The 17311-nt window shown below is 43.3% G+C and overlaps 1 protein-coding gene across 1 annotated transcript in view; it reads left to right on the forward strand.

The window, feature by feature from the left end:
• POLA1 (DNA polymerase alpha 1, catalytic subunit) overlaps positions 1 to 16891 on the forward strand; it is a 278486-nt gene extending 261595 nt beyond the window's left edge. The window contains exon 37 of the mRNA XM_054581169.1: positions 15784 to 16891. Within this exon, the coding sequence (XP_054437144.1) occupies positions 15784 to 15929 (146 nt within the window). The 3' untranslated portion in view covers positions 15930 to 16891. The remainder of the gene's footprint in view (positions 1 to 15783) is intronic.
• The last annotated feature ends 420 nt before the right edge of the window (positions 16892 to 17311 follow it).

Consider the following 17311-nt stretch of genomic DNA (forward strand, 5'->3'; position numbering starts at 1 on the left):
CACTTATAATAAGGGTTCTGCTGTCCGATTTGTCTCCATGCTGAGAAATGTCAGAAAGTGAGTATTTTGCATTTAAAGGAAACATGAAAAATACAAGAGGAAACACCTGAAGTATGCTTTCACTTGCATTAATCGAGGGGCATCTGCAGCTCTCAGCAACGGGACCTCAGCGCGAATTCCAAGTCAGACAGAGTGATGCAGTCGCTGTGTTCGGGCAGAAAGGCCACCTTAGCAAGTATAATAAAAGGTACCGACTCAGGTTAGAGTACGAGAGAAATTTTGCCCCTTGAATTGGGGATGAGGGAGTAACCTGGAAAATCCATGCACTGTGGAAGAGGTTTGGACCCTGTATTTTCCCCTATCTCCCCCTTGTAAGATGGTAATTTTCCTTTAGGGATTTGGGTTTTTCTGCGTGTGCATTAATAGGGAGATGGAAAGAGAGAGAGAGTCACGAATTAAAGTCACTTTATGGTGAGTGTCTATGCCTTTTCAACTATATGCTTCTCTTCGCAGAACTAAGTCAGGAAAATCATTCATGTGAAGACTATGCATTTTGATGTTAACAGATTCCACTCTTACAGATAGACAACCAGTTAACAACATGAAATGAGGCGGTGATGGTTTTCGAAATGAAATAATGTTTGATGTAACCTCGAGTTTCTCTCTGAACTTTGGCCATGTTGCGGAGAAGCTAGGAGGAGGGGAGTGGCTCTGTCAAGCACAGAATTACACACAAGGGAAAAAATTAATCTAAATACTGAGGGAGAAGCCTGTGTTCTCTTGCATGATATTTAGCAGCAAGAGCAAGGAGAGGGATGTTTCTTTCTTTGTGTAATGTGCAGTAGTTACAATAAACACAAGATTTCCAAATCTCAGAGGACTCTCTTGACAGTTGCTTGATAACAGCTTTTTTCATTCCATAGTTTTGACAGTTTGTGTGTGTTGCCATATCTAGTGTAAACTAAAACATCACTGTCACTCTGTTTTTCTTTTGTATGTGGCTTCTTTTTTTTTTTTTCATCTTTAAGATAATGAAAAAGATGGGCTTTTCACTTGTAGATTAGAGTAAGGCAAGTTGTGTGTGGAGATTAGCATGTGTTTATGAGTTTTGAAAGATCCAAGTTGACAGCAGAACACTGCTTGAAGTAATTTTTTTCTCCATATTGCTTCAGTGAAAGTGTAAGTGGGATGTATAAGTTTTCTCTTAATCTTTTGATAAATAGCAAGTCTTAGGCATCTGTATGGGTACCTATATTATTTATCCGTGGTAATTGGAAATGAACAAATACAAGAAACATCTCTCTCGCTGCTGGCTGTGTAGCCTTTGAGAAACGGAAAGCCAGCTTTTCCTTATCAGTTACTGGGGTCTCGCCCTGTTCCACCTGGGCACTTTGCAGCTAGTCCCCAAGTATGCTTCTCGTCACCTGATGGATCCACCATCCCCCCCACTTCCGCCACGTTCATAGCTAAATGGAGTCATGGGTCTGATTTAGAAACAACAGGGTAACAACAGGGTTTCGTTAGTGTGGTTTACTTATCTGGTCTTTGTTGTTTCGGAGTAACTCTACAAACTAAAGTGTGTTGGCGCCGTTTTCATGGCTTCGGGGCAGGTGAGGGGCCAGGGGCACATACATGCCTGGGTCCTAGCTGTATTTACTTACCAGATGCAAGTCCTGGATTCCCCAAATTGGGGAAGAGGGCCCATTCCTGAGGGACCTTCCCCTCTCTGGCCCCGATAACCTTTGATTATCGTAGAAACCTCGGTGAGGCTATTTTGCCATCAAACCAAATTTGCTATAGTGTTGCAAAGCTCCCAGTGCCGTCATCTGGCATGTTACAGACAAATTCCAATTATTTTTCTACTTCAAGCTATTGTTAAACACTACAAGCTAGCTGACAGTAAAATTATAAATACAGGTGTTGTCACACTACACTATAATCAGAATTTTAATTTGAATTTTCATTTGTAAAGCCCTTTTTTTCCCCATGGGAAAATGGGAATAGAATTAGTTTTATTGACAGTAAAAAGACATTTTGAAAGCTTCCTAAACCATTACCTGTATTTAGCAGGAGGAAAAATTGTACATGTCCATGTAAAAAGAAGAGTTTTATTATCACATATTTACTCATTATATTTGGTGGTAAATAAAACGGGGAAGACATGTTTGACAAGTGATTGACGGAACTCACTAGGTTTTTGCTTCATCAGAACAATAGTCAGACATAAATATATATTTTGCTTTTGTTTTGTTCTGCTATTACTAATACAGACCTGTAGACAAAATCTTCTAACAAATTAAGTACAGCCTGTTGGAGTCTGCTGGCAATGCTAAACTTTTTATTAGGCAATTTTCTCTTCTTACCCAGATTCATCATGTGGCATTCCTTTTTCCCCTCTTTGCGTGGTGGTTGGAGTGGGTTCCCCCTTCTCAAGTCCCTTTTTTTTTCCCCCTCTCTCAAGGCATTTAGTGTCGTGTCTGCCAGATTTCAGTGATGAGCAGCGAATTGCTTTTAAAGTGGGCATTATGCCAGTTCAGCAGCACAATGGAAAACCAATCTTCCACCGTTCTACTTTTGATGCTGTTATTGTAGCGTTTTAGATAACTGCTGCCACAAAAAAAAAGAAAAAAAAAAAGATGTGCTCAATTGCTACCAGTTAGTCAAGTTAAATCCAGAGTAGCATTAAAATTACTCTGAAAACTGTTTGTCAGAGGTCATGTGCCGTCTGTGGCTGCCGCACATAGGATAGATGTTCTGTGCTGGTGGGGTTTTTTTCCCTTTATTATTACTGTCACTGACCAGCTCTCTAAATAGCCTTTCACTACCTGTTTACTTATTGTCTAAACCTCCCTGTTGAAAAATGTGTCAAACAGAAATGTTGAAAAGTTTCTTCAAAGTGCTGGAAATAGCAGGAGAGTGAGCTGTTCAGGGTGCTAGAGTTTGTACAGTGTGAAAGCAAAAAAAAAAAAAGTGGGGGGAGAGCAAGAACATAATTCTCTGGTTTCTATAGCAAGATTACTGTTTTCTTCTTTTTATCTTCACTTTTCAACTGCTGGGTTCACTGTTCTCCTTTTTTTTTAATAGCACAAATGGAATTTATCCTCTCTCCATCTCGAGCCCCTTCCCCCCCTCCACTGGCTTTTCTTGTGAATGAAAGGGACTCCTACTATGACTGTAGGACAGATGGCAGCTGTATGTGTTGTATTGGACGTGTTGCAGAGTGAGCCGCATTTTTAAATTCAAGGCCAATAGATAGGCTATTTTGAGGTCTGCAGTGACACTATACTTCAAGCCTGCTCCATTTCCTCAGAATTTTAGACTTTAAAAATTACATAAATAACCTACAATCTGTGCTCAAAATAATTGAGTTGTGATCTATTAGATGCATTGCAGTAATAATAAAAACAACTCAGATTTCTGGACTGCCTTTTTTTCTAAAGAATGTTTATCTTTAATGGATTTTTCTCCTTATGTTAATCATATCTATTATATCATCAGACTCCAAGCCTCGTAAAGGCAGGCATTTTTGTCTGTCTTGTTGATTCCTGCATCCCCAGAGCTTAGAACAGCATCTGACACTTAGTAGGCACTCAGTAAATATTTGTTGAATTAGTTAATAATTCATGCATCTCCCATGGGTTCATGGAATTGTAGCGTATTTACTTATTTGTATGGTTTTTTTTAATCCCCCTTGAATGCCAACTAGTGCTCCTGAAGTACAGCAACCATACTAATTTATTTATTTTTATTGCTTCCTTCGCCTCTACTCTGTCCCAAATTGTACTTGCCCCCGCCCAGTGAGTACTCAAACACGGGTTATTTGCTCATGAGGGATATGGCCATTTGGTGGTAGAGATGAGGATAGATTAGAGCCCAACCAGTCAGTTTATTATTAAGTCAAAGTTCTCAGCCTTGTGGTTTTTCAGAGTTCTTTCCCAGGTATCGTATCGGTTTCCTGGGGGCTTATATTCAAGCACATTTTAGAGCCATAGTTTCTTTCAGCTTCTAGTTTAAGAGCATTTTAACTTTTGCTAAAGCACGTATGAAGAGGCTTTGATAATGATGCAGCCAGTATTCATCACCAGCGCATTCCCGAGTGCCATCCAGGTGAATCCGCTGCGCGCAGTCCAGTGTGGGAGTGGGAGTGGTCTTGTTTTAATATGGGAAGGGGACTGCCCTGCATGGCAGGACACAGACACGATAGCAGTGAGAGCTCCCGCAGCACCACTTGCTTTTCCTGTGGAATTGCGGTTCAGGCGTTCCGTGATTCCCTCCTGTCCCCCACTACCTGCCTCCCCTCCCATCCCCCAACTCCCTGCTTCCATCTGTAGAGGGAGGGAAATGAGGGCCTGGAGGCTGCCTACTAACAAGGTCAGAGGCTTCAGAGAATTCATTGACTTAATCAAGAACTGTACCATGCAAAAAATACACCGCTTTCCCTTTTAATCATTGAGTTGTAAATGTGACATAGCTTTAAATGGATAGCAACAATTTGCAAATCAATAAGACCCATTTTGTAATTAGCTTTGGACTCAGCATTAAAAAGTATACATTGAGGATTATGATAGTAAAAACGCAGAGTGTTCTCTCTTGGCGGCTAAAAATGTGCATATTAAACATAGAGAAATGGAGGTGGTGAGTTTTCCTAGCTTCTAACAGATTCTCTCAAAAGAATTCGTTGATAGAGGCCATTTTTTTTTGAAGTAGCAGATAAAAACGATTTTCTGAAGTTTTACCACAAGGGTTTTATGCATTTATTTGAGAAGAATCTGGAATATTCAGTAAAACATTTCCTAATGTGCTTATGCCATCTTTTCCTCTCCAGTATTATTTGTCTTTCATCCTAGGAGAGCCAAAGAAGGAACTGAAATAAGGAATCAGGTTTTTATTGGGACATATTTTAACACATATGTTTTGCCTTACAGGCCCTAGAATCAACATTGTACACAGGGAAAAAATGAACACGTTCATTCTAGCATCCTGAATCAACATTGGGTAAAATTTGAAAGACTTTCAGTTGCCTGGGCCAAAGATGGAAAAATCTTATAAAAGGATGCTAAAGGGGACTTGTGCATTTTTTTAAGCTAAATTGTGCAGGCCAAGGAGTAGGAGAATAAGGGTTTCTCTTTGGCCCTGGCTGGTGTGGCTCAGTGGGTTAAGCACGGGCCTGCAAACCAAAGGGTCACCAGTTCAATTCCTAGCCAGGGCACATGCCTGGGTTGCGGGCCAGGTCCCCGGTAGGGGGCGTGTGAGAGGCAACCACACATGGATGTTTCTCTCCCTCTCTTTTCTCCCTCCCTTCCCCTCTGTCTAAAAATTAAATATCTTTAAAAATAATAATTAGAACAAAAAAGCATTTCCCTTTGCGTCCCTCTCCACAGTCAGGGGTGTCCAACCTGTGGCCCAACACAAAATTATAAATTTACTTAAAACATTTTGAGATTGTGTGTGTGTGTGTATCACGTGTCACAATGTATTTAATGTGTGGCCCAAGACAACTCTTCCAGTGTGGTGCAGAGACACCGTAAGGTTGGACACCCTTGGAGGAGAGAGTATGAACTAGATGTATGGCCTTGCAAAAAAGCCTTCTGGTCCCATTTCCTCCTGATTATAGCATCTCTTCTGTTTAACTTATGGGATTGCTGTTAGGACAAAATAATAGAATATGTATGTTCTTACTCTTTATATCGGGAATTGGCAGTCTCTGTAAGGGGTCAGAGAGTAAATATTTCCAGCTTTGAGAACCAGACTGTCTCCATTACAGATACTCACCTTCAACTATTGTGACCAACCGTAGACAATACAGAGACAAATGGGCATGGCTGTGTTCCAGTAAAACAAGGGGCAACCTGGACTTGGCCTTCAGGCCATGGGCTGCTAACCCTTGCTGTAATAATGAAAGGTGTAAAATACTGCCGGGTATTCTTTTACTTCTTCCAGTAAATAACCCCCCACTTGGCAGTCAGCCAGTATGGTCAGTGCTTGGCCATCCTTGTAAGGAAGGAGCCTAAAGGGACCATCTGTTTCTACAGAAAGCCTTTTTCAGTAGTATTTAGGTCAACCTTTCCAAATTCTTACTCAATTTTATAGAGAGAATTTAAGTTCCATTCAGCTTGTATTTATCAGTGGCTTAGTTTAGGCCACCTTGTCTCATAGAGGCCTGCAGCATTTTCTATAAGAACGTGTTTCTTCCTTAGAACAGTCTGTTCCCTTCAGGCCTTGATGTTAGTTATGGTAGAGAAAGGGTATCAGTATTAAAATGGCCACCTAGGGTGGAGTGGTGCCCCTTGTTACCTCCCCTGGACAACCCTGGAGTCTTCGGTCAAGTAGAAGCGTTGACAGAGAGGGATAGTGGCCATCTTGATGATCAACCAGTTACAGTTTCAAGATATACGGTCAATTCTGATGGGAATTCTATGTAAAGAACGTCACTGATACACCCTGTAAAGGAATACAGCACGGTCTTTGTATTTCCAAGAGACAAAATCACATTAGCTTAATGGAAGAACTTATCCCAGAGAAGAGTGCAGCGTATCAGTTCATAGAATTCAAGAAGGTAAAGGTTGCTAAGCCTGATATCCTGAAAACACTGGTATTTCAGACTCCGTGGTTGGTTTTCTAAGCGGCTGGATTGCTTTAACATTTAGATTGTATCTGATGAGTCAGAAATCCAAAACCATATCCATTTTCCATAAACATTAATTCCAGAGCAGCCAAAATATGTACCTGGTACAGAATTTGCCTTCATATATTTCCCTTGGATAATGAGTTTGCTGGTAAACAGTCATTTAAAAATTTGCCTTTGACTTTCCCTTTCTGCTTTCTCTTGGATTTCTTAAAACCTTAGGTTTTCCCCATCTCTTAAACATCCCACACTGTCAGTGGCTTTTTGTAATACATATACCAACAAGTTGGTAAAAGATGTGTTTATTCATGTCTTCCTGTATTCCAACCATTTGTCCAGGGCAGTGGCCCTCCCTGATAAGGCAGTTTCTAAGATGTCCACCTATGGCCCAACCATAGTTCCAACCATTTACATAGATCTGGACTCTCTCTTACCCTGTGGCATGGGCTGTGAGATCAGGAGGCTGGTGAGAAAGGAAAATAGCCACAGAATTAAGTAGCAACCAAAGTGAGGCCCATGTTATTTTACCTGTATCCTCAGGAGGACAAGAGCTTTGCTGGCTACACATCCTTTGACCCAGACTGGGGTGTGGTTATACATATTTGCTATACCCTGAGGGCTTTTTCTTCTCCCACCTTTGAAAAATGACCATTGACACTGGACCATAGCTTTTACCACCTATCTGTTGTCATCACTGTCGATAGCTAACATTTGTTGAGCATTAACTTGGTCCCAGAGACTGCCTGGGCACACTAATCCTTCAGCCTATTTGTTCATTAAAAAGTGAAGGAAAGTTGCCCCGGCTGGTGTGGCTCAGTGGATTGAGTGCCGGCCTGCGAACTGAAGGGTTGCCAGTTCGATTCCCAGTCAGGGCACACACCTGGGTTGCAGGCCAGGTCCCCAAATGAAGGTGCATAAGAGCCAGTCACATGTTGATGTTTCTCTCCCTTTCTTTCTCCCTCCCTTACCCTCTCTCAATAAATAAATGAATAAAAATCTTTTTTAAAAGTGAAGGAAAATAGCCCTGGCCAGTGTGGCTCAGTTGGTAGGGCGTTGTCCTGGTCTGGGCACATGCCTGCGTTTCAGGTTCGGTCCCAGGACTGGGGCACGATTTCTCGCATCGATGTTTCTATCCCTCTCTCTAAAATAAAAATAAAAATAAATTTTTAAAAAGTGAAGGAAAATAAGCAGGGGCTTGACATCCAGAGATAAGAGCCCAGAAATGAATCCAGAATTTCTGATTCTGAAGCCAATGCCAACTCCCAATCTATAGTGAGTGCTATTAGTACAGATAGATTTTCTTTCCTTCCTCCATCTGCTCTTCCCTCCCAAATGTGCGTTGGTCCAGGGTAAATGATTTCCAGATCCCATGGGTAGTGCATGTCACCAAATAGCATATTAGGCCGTCTGAATTTTTCAGTGCACCCAGGTTTAGAAAGTGTGTAAGTAGAGAGTAAGATAATTAAACATCAAGATTAGAAATGGTATGTGAACAGTAAAGCAATTGTGTATACTTCTTGGATATTGTTGGCAGACACAAACCTTTGAAAAACTGGAGTCTTTTTTTTTTTTTTTTTAAAGATTGTATTTATTTATTTATTTTTAGTGTGAAGGGAAGGGAGGGAGAAAGAATGGAGTGATATATCGATATGAGAGAGAAACATCGATCGGTTGCCTCTCACACCCCCCAACCGGGGGGACCTGGCCCGCAACCCAGGCAGTGTGCCCAGACCAGGAATCAAACCAGCGATCTTTGGGCTGATGCCCAACCAACTGAGCTACACTGGTCAGGACTGAACAGCTGGAGTCTTTGGGATGAATGGTATTGGTCAAAATGTTATTTTGATGCTATAAGTCTGTGACATCATTGAAATTGGACATAACCTGTTTTATGGTTCTGGTCCTTGTTGGGGGAGGTGTAAACTTATCAGAATCTGGGAATCTTCCCCCCCCCCAAGATTTGGTTGATTGATTGATTGATTGATTTTTAAAGAGGGGAAGAGACGGAGAGAAACATCAGTGTGTGGTTGCATTTCGCATGCCCCCTGCCAGGGACCCAGCACGCAATCCAGGCATGTGCCCTACACTGAGAATCGAAACAGGCGACCTTTTGGTTCGCAGGCCAGTGCTCAATCCATTGAGCCACACCAGCCAGGGTAGAATCTGGGAATCTTTTAAAAGCAAGCATTTAAACAGCCCTGTCCAGTGTGGCTTGATAGGTTGGGCACTGTCCTGCAAAGGGAAAGGTCACAGGTTCAATTCCCAGTCAGTGCACACCTAGGTTGTAGGTTCGGTCCTTGGTCCAGGCGTGTACCAGAGGCAACTGGCCGATGTTTCTCTCTCTCATCAATGTCTCCCTCTCCCTTTCTCCCTGCTTCCCCCTCTCTAAAAATAAATAAAATCTTAAAAAATAAATAAAAATAAAAAACAAGCAAACACACACATTTCTCACTCCCCCTACCTTCCAACCACAAAAACCTATCAGAATGGAGTTGGGTGGTAGAAACCAAGTGGATATTTTGGAAAACAAATTTCCCAGCTTTGAGTCCTGCTGACCTGAGGTCCGTCTTCCAGGTTCTTGTCTGTCACTGAACATTGGTTAGACATTAAGGTATTTAGAATATTTCCATTTTCTCATGACTTCATGGGTATTATAAAATAGCACTCACATCAAATTCCACTGTGCTTGCTATCTTCCAATTGGCTTTGATTAAATTACATGCTTGTGGAATAGAGTGCAGTGAAGGATGTTGGCAAATTGCAGCTGTAGCCATTCTAGGGACCTTGGGGGAAACTGACATGTTTTCTACTGGGGAAGTAACTTACAACCCTAGGCCTTTGGTAGAGTCTATCCTTCATAAAACTTCGTTTCACATTGGGAACTGATTGTCCTTGAAAGTCAACATTTTGTTGCTACTTTTTCTGCCCAGGTGCAGTATCGTAGAACCATTTGGAGAATAAAATTTGGCTCAGTGCATCCAGAACTGAGTTCTGATAAAGTGTACAGTACTCTCGTATACCACAGTAATGGCCCTTTTTAAACATTAGGGTAGTTTTAAAAAATTGCAATAAAGCCATTGTAATTTATAGAACATTCTGTAATACAGATACGTGTAAAATACAATCTGTGTACCTGATTGCAGGTAACAGAGTTAAATGTGCCAGCAATTTCAAACACAGCTTGATATTTCCTATAATAAAATATAATGCAAAAAATTAAATATCCAATATCAATGGATCCTAAATGGTTTTGATATTTCTTTTTGTCCTTTCCCATGAAGAGTAATTTATTTCCCTTTTTAAAGTGTGGGCAGAATGATTACTAGCGCACTGTAATGTAATTGTGTTGCATTGATAAAATAAAAATTGTCCTTTATCTGTGTCCTGATAATGTTCAATTTACAGGCTGGCTTCTCTGCCACCTCTTCAGTGCTTTGAGTATTCCACTTCTCCTCCCTTCCTGCTCTGGGAGCGCACAGAACTGTTTGAAATCCACTGGTACAATTGTCAAATCAATTATTCATTCTCTGCAATTATGCTCGCACAAAGAACATTTTGCTGGTCTGAATGATGATTAAATTAACAGCTATTCCAGCTGCCTGATAACATCTAATAGAATATTCATAAGCCCAAAATGGAATGAATTATCTCCATTAACTTCATCATGCTCACTTAATTACATGCTTGTTATTGTATTTACACCTTGTTAGATACCGCTGAAGCTGATCCAGTGGCTGGCCGGGAATTGGAAGCGTCTGTCATGGGGCAGTTGGAGCGCGTTTTGTAGGAAATGCTATTTATTTTAAATGCTCCACCTGCTGGGAGCCGAGGTTAGTCAGCAGCACTGAGATGAATTGGGAAACGGGGTGTAAAAAGAAATAATGTGCTTCTGACAGGCTCCGTGGCTTTTAAGTTGCTCTCATTCAGCCACTTCACAAAAAATTATTTTATTCCATCTCTCAGTGATGATGACATGATTGCTTTTGGGTAATCATTTACCATTCTGATTTTATTTTTTGAAGTAAATTGTCTGAAGTAATAGGTTCTTGGAATTACAGCGTGCCTTGCTTTTTTCTTAGAACTTTATTTAAGCTTGTCTTCCAGCATTTAACCCGAGTCCCCTCTTTCGTTTGATCTTCTAACTTTATTTATACAACAGTGCTTAATGATCCTGCACAATGTGTTTTTTTCCCCTCTTTGCACCCCCCCACCAAAATTCTGTCCAGTGTGGTTGACAGTACTTTTTATAACCTCAGCAAGGGGGCTGCACGGGCAATTTTCTTCCGACATGACAAATACAAACACCCCAAACCCAACCCTGATAGAATCACTTCATCCGGTTGAAAGGAAATTTTTTTTCTCTCTTTCAAGGTGACTCTTTCTCCACTGAAACAAGGTAAGGGGCACCGCACTCCCCTTCTATTTTTCACTCTAGGCGCGGCATTCTTCACATTGGCTTGCCCTGTCTCCGCCCTTCTCCCATCACGCCCTGCTCTTGCCCAAACTTCCAGTGCCCAGCCCTTCCCCGTGGTGGGGCCCTGCAGCCCCTCCATTCTCTGGGTGTGTGAAGGGTCACTGTCACCCCCGCGAGGCTGCAGGAAGCCTGTGTTTATTGAACATGAACCAGACCCATGGGGGAGAGAGTTCTAATCTCACTTCTAAATACTTGTCAGATCAGCCTTAGTAGAGCACTGGAGCTAAACCATGGATATTTTCTTCTGTTTGAAGGCCGTATTTTGGTATCAAAAAAGAAGAGAAGAAGAAAACTGAAAACAGTTATTTATAAGCAAGAATGGAACTGGATAGTGGAGCAACAGAGAGAGACTCTCTTAGCCTTAGAAATATTTCAGCGTCCAAGATGTGATTTAACAGGCAAGAATGGCCCTCTGGACAGTTCGTTAGTCAATAAAGGCATCGCACACTGTGTGTGCCTGGCACTGTGCCTTGTAAAGTTTTTCTAAATAAGAATTGAATGGAAGATGATGTTTTTTATTTCTTATTTCGGTTGAAAAATGTTTATCCACTTGTCCTTTGATTTGGGGCCCGAATGTGGCTGTCTTTGGAACATGGATGTCACTTGAGAGCTTTTGGATACTGTGCATGGCCCAGGCTGGGTTATTGATTGATCCTCAGGAGAAAGACAGCCAGGCCAGAGGCTCTGACAGCTCTCTATCTAGGTTGAGTGGCTCTCTATGTAGGTTTTAAACCATAAAGAGGGGTTTCCCCCCCCCCAAAATTCCTAAAGCTTCCTGCATTCCACCCCTTACACAGGGCTCATGTTGCATTGAGGGAGGGAGGCTACGGATTAGAAAAGGTGGGAAAGCTGAGAACTGTATGGTGAGAAGCCATGCAATTAAAAAACTGACTGAAATTATTACCTGATTTCATAATTGACAGAATATTTAATTCAGATATAGTAAATTGACACACCTCTACACAGAGACAATTATGACTGACTGTATAACACCTGACAGAATCAATTATAACTGACTGTTGTTTGATACCTCTGCACGGAAATAAATGAAACAGATATTCAGAACAGAGACGGCTGCTGCCTATGTGCCTAAGCCTGCCTTTATTCAAATAAAATAACCAGTAGACAATGTTAAAGTGTCTTTGCCTCCTGGTTTCTATTTCAGTGTGTTTCTTTAAGTCCAGAGTTTCACAAGGAGTAAAGCTTAAAAGAGATATTTGTTTTACTGACACAGACAAAATATTGGAAGTAGAGATGGTTTCCTCAGATGGGAGGATATACTCTTTTGTTTCAAATAGTTGAACACTTTATTTGATCACTTGTCTTTTTTTTAATTTAACGGTATTTTTTTAAGATTCTCAGTAATCTTTTATTTATTTTTATTTATTTTTAGAGAGAGGGAAAGAGAAAGAGAAACATCCATGTGTGGTTGCCTCTCGCACACCCCCTACTAGGGTCCTGGCCCACAACCCAGGCATGTGCCCTGACTGGGAATCAAACCGGCGACCCTTTGGTTCACAGGCTGGCGCTCAGGCCACTGAGCCACACCAGCCAGGGCTTGATCAATTGATTTTTAAATAAAATACTTAAGACAAGTTCAACCTGCAGATGATGGCCTAATTCATTTCATGTAGAAAATGCATGTTTTCAGGTTTTCAATTCTAATCAGTAGAAATCAACTTTTAAATTAGCAGTTCATTTTATTTCTGATAAAACATTGGGTGAATAATATCTAGGCTGAGTTGTTTTTTTATTGTTTTCATAGGGGTTTAGGACAGGATATTTTTGGTAATTAGTATATAATCCTTAGGCATCAACATGACCAGAGTAAATAAACTATAGATACATTCTCCTCAAATGAGATTCCCAGGCTAAATAGATTTGCATTGCTGGTATATTAAGATGAATGACTTCCAGTGATACTGCAGTCCATGAGAGTATATTTTGCCAATGCACTTGTATGTAGGAAGAGCCTTTCCTTCCCTATCCCTATGAAGTTTGGATTTTTTGTGCTGGTTGTTGAGACAGTGACAGCCACAACCAGTGACATCTCTGAGGACTGAGCTGGGATCACTGCAGATCTTCTAGGCCTCTTGCCTAATGGTCTCTTGGAATCTTCTAACAGTTGTCCTCAGACAGCTGACCTGCAGGGCCTATGGCTTCTTTACCGACTCCCCAATCCAGAGCAGGTAGAAGGAGTGGGGTTTTACTGGCTACACTTACTGGTGTTAACCATTTAACCCCAGTATTTTCCCTTGAGTTCTAAAGTAGTGGGTGGAGCCCTGGCTGGTGTGGCTCAGTGGATTGAGCGCCAGCCAGCCTGCGAACCAAAAGGCTGCCCTTTCGATTCCCAGTCAGAGCACATGCCTGGGTTGCGGGTCACATCCCCAGCTGGGGGTGTGCAAGAAGCAACCAATCAATGTATCTCTTGTTCATGAAGTTTCTTTCCCTCTCTTCCTCCCTCCCTATCCCTCCCTCTCAAAATAAATAAATAAAGTCTTTATAAAAAAAAAGAGGTGGGTGGAGCATTAAAGGAAACAGGGAGACAGTTTCAACTCGAACCGTAATGTGGGTGGCCTAGGGGCCTAAAGCGGGGCAGGAAAAAACCATGAAGAAGGGGTGAGCCCTTTCCCCCTCAGCTCCCCGCCGCGTGGCCTGTGACAGCTCGTGCAGTCGTTTGCTAGAAGATCTTCCATCCATTATTGATCCCGCTCTCATTGGGGAGGCAAGCAGGAGCGTTTATGTGCATCTCACACTGGCGTGGAATGGTGCCTTGGCCGTATCGACTGGCTATGGCATACGCTGGTGATCGCAGTTGTCTTTTATGAAGAAGAGCACCAACCGATGCTGGTTGTCATTCTAACTCTGCTGTGTGGCAGTGTAAATAGTCCCCTTTCTAACCAACCTGGTGGGAAAAGTCAATATCCCATCAGCAGAGGAGGTAAACACATCGGGAGCTGTGCCCTCTCTCTTCCTCCCCTGCTCTGCATCACCGCAGCCCTTTCAATGCGCTGTCCCCAACGGCACATGCCGCCGTGTCATTGACATGCATGGAGCGCTGGCCCAGGCTCTGGCCTGCGGGAGCAGCCGCCCTGGTTGTGGGGCCATTGTTGCCTGTACCCAGACTCTGATAATTAGAACTTTCAAAGTGTCTTTCTGTGGTCGGTTAATGACGCGCCCCTTCTCGCCTCCATTTTTCCACCCCCTTGGGGCACTTCAGTCCTTTCTGCTAACCTTTTTGTTGTTGTTGTTTGAAAGGCAGTTGATATAATTTAGCATAGTTTGTGGAGAACAAATGCGAATGTGTAGCTAAGGGACAAAAGTCTTGAGAGCAGGTTTTCATTTTCCAGGTGCTTTGTGGACTTCGGTGTTTCTCTGTTGTTTCGGTAGGGTTCTCTTTCTGTGACTGACATGATTTCCTTCTCAGGGCTCTCCTAGTCCCCGCACTGGTCGGCCTCTGAGGGCCAGCCCTCCGTGGGAGCTCTGGCCACCCGGCTTTGTGCTTCCCCATCCCGGATTATCCGCTGTGTGACTCCAGGCAACTGACTTGACCTCTCAGTTTCCTCAGCCAGAAAATGGGAATTTTAAAACACTGGGCCTGTCCAAATGCCTCACAGTGTTCCCGGGCAGCTTTGAACAAAACCTGTGTCATCTTAGCCATCCTGAGCAGGGTTGGGATCACCCTTGTCCCCAAAAGATCTACCTGGCTGTCACGGCCCTACCCCTTCCTTTAGAAGAACCACATGTGAAGGTAGCAGCTCTGCGGAGGGAAAGGAAGGGCTTCTTTCAGGCTGCTAGTGCCCCTCTCCAAACCAGAGGGCGGGGGGGAGGGGGGGAGTGCGTGGAAGCAGCAGGACGCGGAGAAGGGGTGGCTGCATACCCGAAGTTCACGGGCACTCGGTGTGGACAAAGGAGGAAAAAGCAATCTTGCGAATGGACCGGTGCCCTCCAGACAGCCCACCCCTTGTCCCTGCCCGCGGAGGCGGTTTTCTGTAGCAGAGGGACACAGGCCTGAAGGACTGAAGAAACGAGGCCCAGCTGATCCGGGGAGTTGGCACTGGGAGACCCAGGCTCCCTTTGAGACAAAGTATTTCCTGCCACATCCATACTTAACATGCATTTGTGTGCATGTGCTCAGCAGCGCTGCAAAAGTGGCGTCTGCAAGTGGCGTTCACCTCGCCTGCTGCACATGGGCGCGCACCTGCAGTTCCCATCCGTGGAGGGTGGCCGTGTCCCCCCAGCGCACTGCATCAGCTAGGTGCTGAGAAGCGGTGGGCAGAGGGAAGGAAGAATGGCTTCCGCAGAGGAATCTCGGGGTCTCAGACCCCGTGCCTGGGACTGGCCCAGGGGTAGCCCGGTGACAAGACCGCGAGGATATCTAAGCCACAGTGCTGCAAGGACAACCCGCACCCCCTTCTCCACTGCATAAGGAGTGAATGGTCTTTAAAGAAGGTCCCTCTGGATGTAAAGTACGGTATATGGAATAGAGTCAACAGTATTCTAATAACTCAGTGCGTTGTCAGATGGGTACCACTCATCAGGGGGATTACTTTGGAAGGTATATCAATGTCTGATCACTACGTTGTATACTTGAAAGTAATACAATATTGCATGTCCAACTGTAATTGAAAAATAAAAAGCTCCCTCTAAGACTTGTAATCCTTTTATTTTTCTTTCTTTTTAGATAAATTGAGGAAGCCGTATATTACCACCAAAGTTCGTCAGGACTACAAAAACCTCAAGAACATAGCAGAGCAGTTTTTGTCCCAAAGTGGCTACACCGAAGTGAACCTCAGCAAACTCTTCATGGATTGCGCTGTGAAATGCTGAGGACCTTTGAGGGATCCGCAGCAGCCGCCCGGCGCCTGGCTCCATCGCCGGGGCCCTAACTGCTGCTCTGCTTCACTTTTCCTTGGGGACTGCATCTCGTGTTTGTGTGCTTGTGGCTTGGGAGGGGAATTATTAAAAGGGACTGCAAAAATAGGTAACACACCAAGCATCAGGGAAAATCAAAAGAGCCTTCCTCTTACAGTGACCACGTGCTGTTGAAGCATGGCCCTGTAGCCCTCTGCAATGCACCTGAAGAGCTAGCTGCTTTGGATTCCGAATTCGGGACTGGATTTCCAGGGGAGGGGGGTCAGCGAGGGAAGGGAAGTTAATTGAGAGTGGCTGGAATGCAAGTGACCGTAGGCTTTGCCCCAGGGCCTTCAGTAGAGCTGCCCCCACCAGGAGGGGTTCGTGGAGTCTGGTAGGAGCGCTAACATTTTGCCTTTTCACACGCCAATTAAACCCGGGCTCAACCCAAGTGCTTCCCAGCCACCGGCTCCGGGAGTGGCTGTCCTTTTCAGTCTTGTCTTTTATATACGTAGTCAAGGGGGGGGGGATTTCGAAGCCTTGTGCTCACTAAATAGATTAAACAGCTTGTTTATTGAATTGCTCCAAAGTCCAGCACACACAGGCACATGCGTGCTTGGCAGGTGTTTTACACTCACATTCTTTTTTTCCCCCTTAAATAGGAAATCCAGGTAAAGGTTTATACAGTGGGAAAGCACATTTAAAATAATTTGATACCTATAACATTTCATAAAAACATGTAGAGTTTGGGGCGAGGATCATTGTACTATATACAGAGGGGTGGTTAATTGGTTAATTGCCTCCGGTGCTATTTTTCTCATTTCTTCTTTGCCAGAAGCTAAGCATACTTCAGTATAGCAGTCTTACCTTTCTTAATCATTGATAAGTTTATACTACTAACAAAATACATTTCCCCGGTACAGCTATGCTTTATTTTTTAAACTATTTACCTGTGTGTTTTTATAAAAGAAAAATATGTTGTGCTTTTTTTTTTTTTTTTTCCCCCACTTAAGAATAAAGTTTTCGCCCTGGCTGGTGTGGCTCAGTGGATTGAGTGCTGGCCTGCGAACCAAAGGGTTGCTGGTTCAGTTCTCAGTCAGGGCACAGGCCTGGGTTGCGGGCCACGTCCGCAGTGGGGGGCGTGCAGGAGGCAACCAACCAATCGATGTCTCTCTTGCACATCGATGTTTCTCTCCCTCTCTTTCTCCCTCCCTTCCCCCTCTCTAAATATAAATAAAAATCTCTTAAAAAAAAAAAAGAATAAAGTTTTCTAAAGGGAAACCAGTTGCAGTGAATCCTTACCAGGTACAAAATCTTGATTAAAGGGGGTGCAGCCAGGAGGAAGGAGTCCCCATTCC

The sequence above is a fragment of the Pteronotus mesoamericanus genome, unplaced genomic scaffold (assembly GCF_021234165.1).
Source record: "Pteronotus mesoamericanus isolate MK-2021 breed Mesoamerican mustached bat unplaced genomic scaffold, CSHL_Meso_final contig_65, whole genome shotgun sequence".
Classification (NCBI taxonomy): domain Eukaryota; kingdom Metazoa; phylum Chordata; class Mammalia; order Chiroptera; family Mormoopidae; genus Pteronotus; species Pteronotus mesoamericanus.